This window comes from Sceloporus occidentalis, unplaced genomic scaffold, assembly GCF_023333645.1.
Source record: "Sceloporus occidentalis isolate IW3139 unplaced genomic scaffold, rSceOcc1.0.p SCAF_72, whole genome shotgun sequence".
Taxonomy (NCBI): Eukaryota; Metazoa; Chordata; class Lepidosauria; order Squamata; family Phrynosomatidae; genus Sceloporus; species Sceloporus occidentalis.
Window position 1 is genome coordinate 991,637 of NW_028317052.1, and position 13,502 is coordinate 1,005,138.

The 13,502-nt window shown below is 38.2% G+C and overlaps 1 protein-coding gene across 1 annotated transcript; it reads right to left on the minus strand.

Moving 5' to 3' along the window:
* Positions 1–3,573: 3,573 nt before the first annotated feature.
* LOC149286056 (spermatogenesis-associated protein 22-like) lies at positions 3,574–13,016 on the minus strand. The gene is made up of 7 exons (XM_089494400.1): positions 12,977–13,016; positions 12,232–12,369; positions 10,697–10,745; positions 5,958–6,261; positions 5,187–5,298; positions 4,183–4,280; positions 3,574–3,765 (listed from the first exon to the last, which is right to left on the minus strand). Exons 1-7 carry the CDS (start codon positions 13,014–13,016, stop codon positions 3,574–3,576), a joined length of 933 nt encoding a protein of 310 aa, XP_089350526.1.
* Between the last annotated feature and the right edge of the window lie 486 nt (positions 13,017–13,502).

The window sequence follows — 13,502 nt, forward strand, 5'->3', positions numbered from 1 at the left end:
TCCATTTGTGTGGCAAATCACTTTCTTTCTTAGAACAAAGTCAAACTATGTATGCAAAAAAAAAAAAAAGGCTTCCACTTAACTTTGATAAATTATGAATACATTTGAATGAATTTTGACAAAATGGAAAAAAACTCCCTCACAAGATCAGGTATTGATCCAAAACAACTTGTAAAATACAAAAACAATTTTTAAAATTGATGATTAATACAATATTTTATGAATAATTATATTTAAAAGTTACTTCTTATGCAAAGTGGCTTCCTTGTGATGTGTATGGTCTGTAAATGAAAACCACAGACTAAACTGATCTTGTTAAGTCATTAGGATCACTCACCATCACGTATGAACACACACCGTTCGCCATATTCCACACTATTGCTATATTGTTCGGTTACAGTTGTTCTTAGTGGAATATAACACCTTAATTAACTAAGGAGGATGAGGATGGGTTGGTGAAAGTTGTTGCTAGACGTCTTGAGGACAAAGTCCCTACTTCCAGATCCACTGTGGATCTGTAGCATCATGCCATTTGTAACAACCTTTCAAAACATCCCAGTGATTAATGTTTTATGGGACAGACTCCAAATAAAACATTAAGACCGTATCTCTTCCAAAGTATCCAGAAAACATGGTTAATACATGTAATGTAATCCGCTTTAAAGGAGCAAATGCCAGCGTGCTTGTTCATGTGAGATATATCAGCCGCCCCATTTTCCTCTGCCTGCTGTAAATATCAAGATCCCTGAGGCTGATCCGAGTCACTGTCTAATGTGGAGGGGGCGCCTCTGTGGTGGTCTATAGAGGGAGTACAGATGTGTGGTAATTCCGCTAGGATCTCTATTTCCTATATTTAAGAACTCCCCCATCTAGAGCACAAGTTTAAAGCATAAAGATATGTATTGTGGCGAAACACTGAAGAATCATAATTATGCTACACAGGGCAAATCCTAAACCAGATGGAACCCCAGGTGAGTTCTAGTGCCCTCTCCCCAGTATTTACCAAAATATGTTTTACTTAAAAGCAAAGCCATAGCCCCAGCCATGAGCACTATAGAGAGCCTGCAGGGAGCTTCTTATATTATGCTATAGGTCTCAATCATCATCACATATTCCACACATCTGCATCTAGATAATCCGGGGAGCTGCTGGGATGTCTGATACTGGCCAGTTCTGGTTACACAGGTTTAAAACCATGTTAAAGAACATGCATATGTAGGAAGAATCTTTGGAAATTCCTTGGAATTTACCATTTGATCAGTTTCTGGTGCTAAATGTGGGGCAATCAACAGCAACGTCCAATTGGTTTATTCCACTGGTCTCCATGATGGCTACACTACATTAGAATTTTGCTGGCATATCGCCAAGTCTTCCCTAACAGCTTGTATTTCTCCGTTACACATATAGCTGTGTCGGCTTTCGTACAAAATGTATCATATGATACATTCTGAGGTGAGCACAGCTGTTAACATCCCCTTTTAACAATGGTGTTAGAAACACGTGTATACCCCTTAAAGAGAAAGGATACATGCGATGAATGGAACAAAGTAAATCACGTGTAATATCTGGCTCAACAAAATACATGCTTTTGGAGCATTCATGTCCTGGGTACCAGAAAACATCAATCATGCTGTAATTACACAAATTATTCTAAATAAAGCCGTAACAGTCGAATACTAAAACTTTCAAAGCCTGCGCTTTTAATTACCAAGCATCTGCTAACAATGTGTCTAACGGAATATAAAGATTACATTTTGTCTTTATCCAATGCCATTATAAACGACAGGCCAGCTGTAAGTGACGGGTATCTGATGTATTCACAAACGGCTGCGAGTGAAGGGACGATGGATTCACCACAATAACCGGCGAGCCTGCACTGTATACACACACATGACTTGGTGATATCTGCAATGTAAACATCAGTACTATCATCCTGTAGCGATAGTAACAATTTAAATGTCTATGTGGGTGCAGGACAGGCGTGTCGACCTTGAGAACCACAAACAGGGCCGCAGGTTCGGATTTCCCAGTTTAAGCACAAGCCTCTCAATCACAATGTATGAAACGGATTAAATGATGTACGCCTGGAGAGGTACGCAGTATCCTCGCTAGAATTTGCAGGGGGATAATTGATATAACCTTGAAGTTCTGCCAACAGTAATTGGGAGACTTTGCCAATGACTGCTTAGTACCCGTGTCAGAATTGTGTAAATTCACACTACATTTGTATAAAGTTTTCTTTGTTAAGCATTAGAAATCTGTTTTAACCCCTATCCTGCTTGACAAACATACATGTTTGTGTGCAGAACACAGATTAAAAAAAATTAATAATTTTGCTTCCAAATGATCATTCTGTGGGTTTTTTTGTACAATGTTGAGTAATAGTGGAAGTTCTAGTGTGTGTAAACAGTATCAGAAATCATTCTTTTCTGCGCAGAAATTTTAAGTAAATGTATAGATCAATACAAATTCCTTTTTCAAACCTAAAATATTTCATACAAAAGCAAAAAAAACGCTTTTAAGCATAAATATGAGCAAATAAAGACATCAACAGTGGTACTCCGCTACACATGGTTGTTAAATACGTATGTCCTGTCGTGTAAACAGGAGAATACGATAAGTAAGACAACAAAGTAAAAACTTAATGGAACAGTTGCCACCTTACCATCCTGTGCCTTTATTAAAAGATCAACAGAACAAAAACCGTACGTACCAGGGATGTTTATTAACTTCAAGACACTGTACATTCTGTAATATATTGTTCCACGTTCTGTATTTGTTTGCAACTGTTCAGTGAATATTTGTAAAATATATATATATATATATATATATATATATATATATATATATATATATAGTCACATTTCTTTTTAGTGTCTTTGGAAAACAAAATGGCTGTTAATTATTATTTGCCTTTAATTTATACTCAAATGTTTAGATTCCAATGTTAAAAATGAAACGATTAACTAAAATATATTTTTCATTGATTTTGTCACACTAATAAATTACTTTTTATTGAAATAAACTCGTGGAATGTTGTGTTTGTATATTGACTTCACTCTTCTGAAGATCAGCCATTGTTGCTGTCATTACGTTGCTACAATTTAAATTTACATTTTTAAATGGGTTAAGTAAAATGAACATTTTAAGAGGTTTTGTTTCAACAAAAATACTTGTAAAGATAATACCTTCTGTATTACCAAATATAACTGATAAAACTAGAACTGTGAAAATGTGGGGTTTCATTTTTAAACTTTTAATTACCTGCAGGCACCGTCTGTAAACCAAAGACACAGAATATTTATGCCAAGAAACACGTATTCAAAATGGGCCTAAATACACTTTTTAGTTTGCATTTTTACATTTGCATCAAGCTTGATATAAAGAAACAAAGCAAAATATTGTTTGGACAGTTTGTTCAGCGTGACAAAACATAAGAGGAACAAATGTGATACTATTCTAATATCGTAATCTAATGTACTCTCTTTTTCAAGGTGATCAAATGAACGTATTTACATAGCAGTGAGATAACAGATAATGAACAAAACGTACTTCTGGATTTTGTTTTAAATCCTAAATTTCATTTATTGACCTAACGTATCGCTCCATCTCTTTATCAGCAGCGGTGATGAACTGCTTGAAAGTTTGTTGCTCCGCGGCAGAGGCAGGTCTTACAGAAACACATTTCAGAACTGTTCTTTTTTTGTCATAATTACCCACAGCCCTGTGAACGCGACCTCTGATTAGCCTCGGTAATTCTCTGTCCTATCCGGGAGGGGGGGGGGGGAGAAAAAACACGTTACATTATTTAAGGAAAAAGGTTTTGTTACCCATCAGCATTTCTACTATGTTTTCTTACTCGCTTAATATAAGCAGGGCTTTCTTCTGACATCCCTGACTTATCTCTGGCAAGCCCCTGCGATTATCTGAGCAGTGGGTACATATACACATAATAAGCTATTTGATTTCAAATTTCTATTGTTTAGGATATGCTCTCAAAGCAACACTTCATGCTACCACAATCTGATGTAAATATCCTTTTTTATTTTATTATTTTTTATAAAGGACACTTGCTTTTTATTCTGCTTGTATATTATGTGATTTACTTTATATTTCACTACTTGTGAAACTGTCATACTTCTAGCTTAAAATATAAGCACATATTTTAAGCAAATGACATACTATTTCATAGAAAACACAAGGCACGTGACTCTTGCCGTCTCGTAACAGGAACATTTTCGATCCGTGTTCACCGCATGTAACAGCAGAATCAAGTGTAGCTAACGGAAGGAAAAAAAAAATGTTAAACTGACTGACTAATAGACAAATTCTATTTTAAAAACAAATAAATACTTCCATTTTGCAGTTGAGTAAAACATGAGTTTTTATATAACAAGACTCCAAGCGTACATCCAATATAAGACAGTGTAAGCAGAAATGCATAAAAGATAATGCTAGAAGCTCACATTTTAACGTTAACCCTACGAAATCAGAAGGTTAGAAATATACTCAAAGTAGTTAAATATATTATGTTATTGAATAAACTACGATAGCCTTTTTCCACAACCTCTCATTAGCAATATCATACATGTGCCAGGGTGAGGATATAAAAGTTCACACTGAACTTGCATGCCCTTGCCTGTAACTCAGTATTTAAAGTTGCATGTCTACTTTGCAAATGTTAGAATGCAAATTAAGTCAGTCGGTCACGTTTATTTAACTGAGCACCCGACTGCCTAGTGAGCATACACATTTACTTCTTGTCATTGTAATCACAAAAATACTGCAACATATTCCCTTCCTTTTAAACAATCTTACCACAGTATACAACCATGAACACATGAAATACAGTTCCACCATATTTAGTTGCATTTAAAAATCAGTGCATTACAAAATACTATAATATACAGTGTCTCTTGGTGAGGTTGTATGGGGTATTAGATCAGGTACAATAACTACACTCTGATTTTATTATTTCTTTCAAAGATTTGATCACACAAAAACCCAAGAAGGTTTAAAAGCTTGTTTTTAGGTTTTACAGCAATTGGTGACTTGCTTTTGTGCATCATGACCAGTGCTCTTAGAGAGAGAAAAAAAAAAAAGTGATGCTAAAATGTTATTTTTTATTATTTCTGAGAACGGTTTGGGCATTCAGCAGTATGAAGTATAATCTAGCCAATACGTACCCAACACTTCAAATAATAAAGGTATCCTGTCTGTGTATTCACTCCAATGTTTCATGCTCTCGATAGTTGCCGGTATTATACGTAAAGAATTTTCCTTTTCTTTGAAAGTCAGCTGATAAAACGGAACAGACTTTAAAGTGATAGAAAGGCTTGTTAGTTGATGTGCTAGTAGTTAAAAACTTTGAGGAAAAAGTCACAAAAACAAAAAGGCATTTAAAACATACAGTGAGGAAGAAACCAGCTCTTATGAGTGGAGATTCTCTCTCTGTAGTGGAAAATCATCCTTTACAATCAATTCCCCCAGTATGCCTTTGTATAAATATATATGTCTATATGTAACACGAAGAATCCTTAAAATGACCCAGACAGGATTTTGTCCTACCGACCATTTGTATTGGTACATCGCTAACACTAGAGTTACAAGGTTAGATCAGCGAGGGACGCCCAGGGGTGAGCACCAGTGTTTATAATGCCTTAAGATCCAGTTCATATGCACAGATATGCAAGAAGTGAGAAATAGATCAGTGTCCTTTGTTTTTTCTTACAATTAGACTTAATATAAGAAGTACACATGAACATCCATAAGGTGGCAGCATGAAACAGAGTATAAGCAGTAAAACAGCCTTAGCGATACTTTATTCCAGCAATACTAGCAGTGTTTTACTATTCTTATCGATTACATATACAATATGCTAGTTTATAACTAAATGCGGTCTTTCATAAATGTGCTGTCTGAACTGCTCATAGATTGCTAATACTGTATTTAATTACCTGAACCATTTCCTCCTCAGGCATATCAGCAAATGTATTGTCTTTACTTGGCTTGGGAGAGCTTTTAAAGGAATATAATGCTTGATCCCTTGCTCTTGACAATGCAGTTCCCTTACTTGTTGCTGAATGTAGCTGTCCTGATGTCTTTGTTTCAGAGTGAAGTTTCAAAGCATGGCGTTCTTTTACACTTTCTAAATGCTGCATTTCTCCATAGAAAGCTTTAGTGTCAGGAAACACTTCTCTCCTTACACCCTGGTGCAAGTTTACTTCTCCAGGTAAGGAATTCTGTTTATTTCCTGCGGGCCTGTACATTTAATGAGTAAAATATTTGAAGAACGCAAACAATACTCTAAATAAATAAGGGAAAAATCTACTGATTAACATAAATATCTCAAAGATTTAGTTTCAGTCACTCTGCCCTCACCGATACTGGGAATGTTGAGTTATTTAACCCCTTAATGACAAAGCCCGTACATGTACAGGCTCAAAATGCATTGTTTTCAATGGGTTTAGGGACACAACCCAGGGTCAGTGTTGAAAGACTCAATCTATATTTTGTATGTGTTCACTCTTCATGTATGTCCTGTTGCTTATAACATACATGCATACATACATACATACATACATAGCTCAATGTCCTCCGCCTAAGAGGCTCATGTCACGCACATCTTGTATCTAGGACACTGCACAATACGATTCGTTTGTTCCCTAGTGCATACCACAATTGTACTTTTGCTACAAAGTCATTGATATTACTTTAAGTGATCACCACAATACCAGAAATAGCACCTTGCATGTAATCACTGTGTATGTTTGGTCTGGTTGTCTCCTGGTTCTCAGATCTCTCTCACACATATTTTTACCAATATTTTTTTGACATTTTATTTTGTTGTAACTTATGATTCAAATTCATACACAACATAAAGTTTAAGCCTTTTATTTGTATTTTATTTTTTGGGATGGCTAAAGTGAGGGCAGGCACGACTTTGATTTTCTTAATTTTATTTTTGTATTTTATTATAACTTTTACCTATATTTTTATTATAACTTTTACCTTCCCACCTCTACTTTTACTTCCCCAAAAGCCCAAGGGTATGGTGTGTATAAAGTTTGTACAAATGCTAAATAAAATATGGACTTACACTGCTCTACAGGCGGTTGTGTTGGATTTATACTGTTGATGAACCAAAGAACATCGCATAGGCTGAAGAACCTGCAAGCTGTGTGAACACATGCATAGGGAGTTAAAGTACATACTGTACATTAAAATATAGGTAAAACAAATCTAAATATCTTTAATGCCACATTCTGCTTCAAAAGATCCACGACATGGATGGAATGAGGCCTACTTGTACAGTAAGTTTGTTGTGAGGTTTTACTCTGCCCACAGCATGGTCTTCATTCCTAAAAAAAAAAACCATCTATCTGATGTGTGATAAATATGTAAACAGTGTGAATCTCTTGTAGCATAGATTTATTGCTTTATATTCCATACTAGTGCCTGTAAACAATCTGTCCTACTTAGTTTGCCTCACACATTCTGCAGAAATTTGCCAAGACCAATTTCAATACATTGAAAACCTATTTCAAAAAAAAAAAAAACAAACAAACAAAAAAAAAACTAGCAAATTTCCTTGCTTTTGACAGAAGAGCAAATTTTGTCCATTAACATAACATCGAAGTGATTAGAAATATAGACAGTGTTAATGATGCAAATGCTGGAAACAGTTGATTTTTAATGGAATATCTTTATAGGCGTACAGCAACTCTCTATCAATCCCATTACTCTTATATTTTCCAAAGACATGCTGTGTTTGCTAATCCAAGTTTAAAAGTCTAATTGACCATTAGGAAACCCTTTTCTTTTTTTAGATGTTACAGCTAGAGGTCACCTCCATACATGCATACATATAAACATACACACATACAGAGTGTTATCTGTGGGTTCAAAAGAGAAAGGGTCATCATTTTAACTGAGGTAATCACCACTGTTTCCCTGTGAGTAGCTCAACAGAGCCAGGAATGCATCACATCGTACCCCAGGAAAACTGGATATGTAGATCTTTCAAAATTAATCTTTGCATGAAGCCAAACACGGCTGTAAGCTCATCTAAGACATGACCGAACTGCTTCTGATACTATCTACTTACTATTTACAGATAGCTATCGAAAATTAAAGGAGTAATGTACAGGCATGTTTAGAAAAGTACATATATTTGCAATGCCAAATGTTGTTTAACCCCTTCGTGACAAAGGCTGATTTTACTTTTTGTACCCTTCGTGACAATGGCCGTTTTAACATTTCTGCGCTGCTCGTGTTTAGTTGTAATTTTCTTCTTTCCCGTTTACTGAACCCACACACATTAGATATTGTTTTTTTCAGGACAAGAAGGGCTTTCTTTAGATGACATTGTTTTGATTGTATCATATTATTTACTATTAAAAAAAGTATAAAATATGGTGAAAGATTTAGAAAAAAATGACTGTTTCTAACTTTTAGTTGAAAAATCTTTTACTCATCTATAAAAGGTAATGAAAAAACCTGCTAAATAGATTCTACTATTTGTCCTGAGTTTAGAAATACCCAATGTTTTTATGTTTTTTTGCTTTTTTCTACACATTATGGGGCAAAAAGTACAGGTAGCGTTTTGCTATTTCAAAGCCATTTTTCCAAATCTGGTAACTCTTCCCCCCATGTGCCATTTCGGGTATCTTTGAAGCCGGCCAATGCAATTTACCCCATCAAGTCATATATTTTTGAAAACTAGACAGCCCAGGGTATTTTAACTCTTTCCATGCACCATATCTACCACCAGTCTTTGTCAAACTTTGTGGTAGTCATTTTTTTGCATTTTTTTTTCACACACATTTTACTTCAGGTATGAATTAAAAAGTTCTTGTATATGTCACTATCACAAAACACCCCAATATGTGTTCAGCAACATCTCATGAGCGCAGTGATACCCCACATGAATGATTTTGCCTGGCTGTTTGGGGGCAAAAGGGCCACATTTGGGGCATGCACATTTTTCAATGTTGAACTTTGGCATTTGGGGATCCACTGCCCATGCCCTATTTGGTACATCTTTGAGCCGGGCCATTTCAGTGTGCCCAACAAAACCATATATTTATGAAAACTAGACACCCCAGGGTATTTTAAATGCTGGTATTTTAACTCTTTGCATGCACACATTTTACCACCAGCATTTTTTCAAAGTTTGCAGTAGTATTTTTGTGTGTGTATTTTTCCCCACACACACACCTACTTTATGTATGAATTTACAACATCTCCTGAGTACAGTGATACCCCACATGCATGGGTTTGTCATTTTTGGGGGGAACTAAAAGGCCACATTTGGTACGTGTGCATTTTTCTAATTGGAAATTAGATGTGTGGCCATCCTCCCCCCCGTGTTAATCGGGACATTGTTGAATCCGGCCAATTCAATTTACCCCATCAAATCATACATTTTTTAAAAGTAGACAGCCCATGGGCATTTAATATGCCAGTATTTTAACTCTTTCCATGCGAGAATTGTTTTAAGCTAATATGCTAATTTTAGGACTTGCTCACAAAAATATATTTTTTTATTTTTTTTTGTTTTTAAAACATTTTTAACATTTTTTTTCAACTTGAAGGTTCCCCCGATAGTGACATCAGAGGGAAATTATTTTTACATTTTACTGGTTTTTTACAATTTTGTTTTCTAATTATTATTAATTTTATTTTTAATTTATTTTTTCTAATCACACTGTGATTAGAAAGCTGGGCTCCATTGACTTGCATGGTTGAATGCAGTACCTGTTATCAACCTGCAAGTGGAGCCAGAGTTCTCTAGATGGTCAGGAGACCGTCTAGCGAACCTTTTCATCTTTATTATTTTTTTTCCTGGGCCGCCGCCATCTTGCTGATGGCGAAGATCACCGGCAGCTGCGGCTGTGACCGCTCTCCGGAGCGGTCACAGTCCATCAAGAGGTAAGTGTTTGGTGTCGCTGGATGCCTCCTGATCGAGGCATTCCAGCGACACCATTTAAGTTTAGGAGGTGATCGTTGATCACCTCCTAAACGCTTTTAAAACGGGCGTCCGCCACCATACATTGTATGGCGGATGTTGACGCCCCGGGGAGGGGCCAGACATGGCCCCTGATTCCGATCATGGCGTTGCTGAATGCCTCGAGGTCGAGGCATTACAGCAACGCCGTTTGGGTAAAAAAAAAAAAAAAAAAAGATCACGGATCGATTTTTTTTACCCGTTTTTTGTCGTTAACGACATGTTTTTCCGTGACGTGCCCGGACTGGCAATTGTCATCAAGGGGTTAAAGGAGGTAAAGCACAAAGATAGATCTACTACAGTATACTGGACATTGGGAACGGACACTGTAGTGCTGAGTGTTATAAAAAGCATATGCACTGTCAATATCTATAGAGTCCCGCTACATCCTACTGATGTAGGTTTAAAAAAACAAACAAACAAAACAATCTGCCAATAAAGTGTAGCAACTGAACTACGTGGTGACATGCATTTAGAGACACCAAAAGAAAAACAATGTCCATAGAATTCCTTCAATATTATATTTATAAGAATATCAGGTTAAGAAACACCAGGTAACTTTTTAATTTAAGTTGGAAAGCATTGATGTCAAACTACATCTATTGCAGCTTGTGAATGAACCAGAATATCACTCTTCTGCAGAATAAATAATATATACAATATAAAGAACCGTGTTACTTCATTTACCTTGTGTCTATTTTTTTCTCAGGGTTAACTGGTTTAGGGTTTCTGGCTTCTGGGAGAAAACAGAAGATACAATAAACAAGGCAAGGAAAGGCTTAGATATCTAAGATTAAGGAACAACAGGCATCAAAAAACTATTTTCAAATAAATACTAAGGCACCCACCCCCTAAAAAAAAAAAACCTTACGATCAATTAGAACCAGTAAGGAAGTATCAGAAAGCTTAAGAAGTCAGAAGGATGCACATAGTTGCCTATAGTAGACTTGTACAAATGGACCAAAAACATTTCAGACACATTTTTCACTTTTGGTCCAATCGTTTTCTGACAATGAATTTAATTCCCTGTCCTTTCAGTTCCGACGAAATTCAGAGGGCTTTTTTAATTGAGAAGCAAAATTAGTTGTCACTCCTCCTCATTCACTCTCTCCCACTTTCAATTTCTCCCTTCCTTCTCCGCCGACCACATCAGTGTCCACTTCTGTCTCCTTTTGTCTTACCTCTTCTTGTTGTTTGCTTCTACTGTCTTCTTTCTTCACTGTCTGCTGGATTGTCCCGGCTTCCTTAGCGCTTCATCAAAACTCCAACTGGAGGAATGGGGGAGAGGCTGTCCCCATGGGCCCACTGAGCCTCCCTCTTTTGCAGACATACTCCAGGCAGATAAGTCGAGAAAGAAGTGTTTCTGCACCTTTCTTTCTCCTCAAATCCATCTGCATTATTCTGACCTGTTGTAGCACGTCCACAACAAGGCAAAGCCTCTCCCCCATTCCTCTGATGGGGGACAGGGTGTGCACTGAGTATAGGTTAACAGAGTGGACAGTGGGGAGAAGTGGACCAAGAAAGAAGACAGGATCCAGAAGAACAAGAAGAGGTAAGACAAGCAGCAGAACTGCAAAAAAGGAGACAGGGACGTGAAATCGGTTGGCATAGAAGGTAGGGAGTCATTGAGAGTAGAGGACTGCATTGGGAGGCGGGTCCCGCCAAAACACTTGCGGGCGCGGTTGGTCTTGCTGGGGTTGCGGGCAGTCAGGCACTGTACCTGCAGGTCCCGGTAATCCCACAAGGCTGCCTTCTCGCTGCTCCCTTAGCGTCTCCTGTCTTGCTCCGCCGAGGAACAAAACGGAGTCACGTGATGTGACGTCACTTCCCGTGACTGCGCCTTGTTCCTGGGCGGAGCAAGAGAAGAGACGCTGTGAGGGAGCAACTCGAGGGCAGCCTTGCGGGACTGCGTGGGAAATCTGCAGTTCAGGTAAGGAGGTGGGCTTGATTGGCCACAAATGTGGCGGGAGCGGAACAGCCACATAGCGGGAGCGGGCAGGATTGGTCAAAAAAATCAGCGGGAGCGAGATTTAAAAAAAAGCAGTCCCACGCAAGGCTCTAATTGAGAGTATGAGCGAGAGTGAAAAAACCAAATGCTAAGTTGGAGTCTCCTGCCTCGTTTTTGTTGGTGCCCGTGCTCGTTGTCAGACAATCATACAAATTAATAAAATTGGCAAATTGGTATGAATCCAAATATACAAGTTTAGCCTTCAGCTATCTACCCGTGGATACAGCAGAGAAATCAAAGCCTTCTGGGTCATGATGAAAACAGCTGGGAGCAGGTTCATTCATCTGCGGCAGGGATGTCAGTGGTTGTCTATTTCTTTTCTTCTGGTTGAAGATCGGCACAGGAAGGCAACCTGCAAATGCAAGAAAACACACTTTACAGAAAATCATAAGGATGCAATATGTGAAATGGATCCAGAGAAAAGCACAAAGCTTTAAGCAAGGTACAGCCATGTAATACATAAAAGGGGGAAAGAGGAATATATGAGCGTGAAATACATTTATGAAGCGAGGTAGCCACAACTACAACTGACATGCTTACCATGCAAGCCAGCAACCCCTATGCAACTCCATATAACATGTTTTCCAAGAAAATGGGACAGCATTACCAGAAGCAGTAACAATAACCCTTAAGCCACAGACCGAGGCAGCGACACCAGAGGTAAGCAGATAACTCACATCACATCACAACAAGGCAATAGCCATAGGTGTGAAATGGCACGCTGCATGTAATGGCCACATTTCACTCAGTTTTCCCATGTGTAAGGCCTGTTCCACGACCATCTGAGGTGCACATGCCATTCCTTTCACTACATGTATATAGATATACTATATCTGAGAAAGTATTCAATAAACACTGTCCTATTCAAACCCAAGCAGCTGGCAACCCTAACCTTATTACCAGGCCGTTTAGCCCAAGCCTACACGAGGAAACGGGTAAGAAACAACGCAATGGATTACCTGTGGCGGCTGTGGGATGTGAGGGGAAACTCCTCTTCATGTTCGCTCACCGACTTACACACCCACTATTAGCAAATGAAACCACAGTCCGTCCGCCTTCCCGCCAACCGTCACGTGAACAAGTTCTGCGGCGGAGCCTTCTACCCGCGCGCGTTACAGGATTCCTCACTTTTCGTGGCCCCGCCTACTCCCCTTCGCCTAATCAGATATAATATTTTTAATCAGTTTTTATTTAATAAGGGTTCTGATTGGTGCGGGCGTCCATCAGGTGGTATATAAAATGCAGTTTACTCTGGCGTTTCCGCTTTCCGATGCTGCGGTATGTAATTTCATTTGAGGAAATGTGTTGTGCTATGGTTGTTTAGCTTACGAAGTGAAATACAAATTGATGTTCGCTGCCGAAAAACAGCCCACGACCTAGCCGATCGTCCCGCTCCTGGCAAACAGCCGTTTCTTTCTTGTAGTTGTGCACCTGGCGTTCGAAATAACTCAAATTCAAATTGTTTCTGTTAATGAAGAGCCTCTC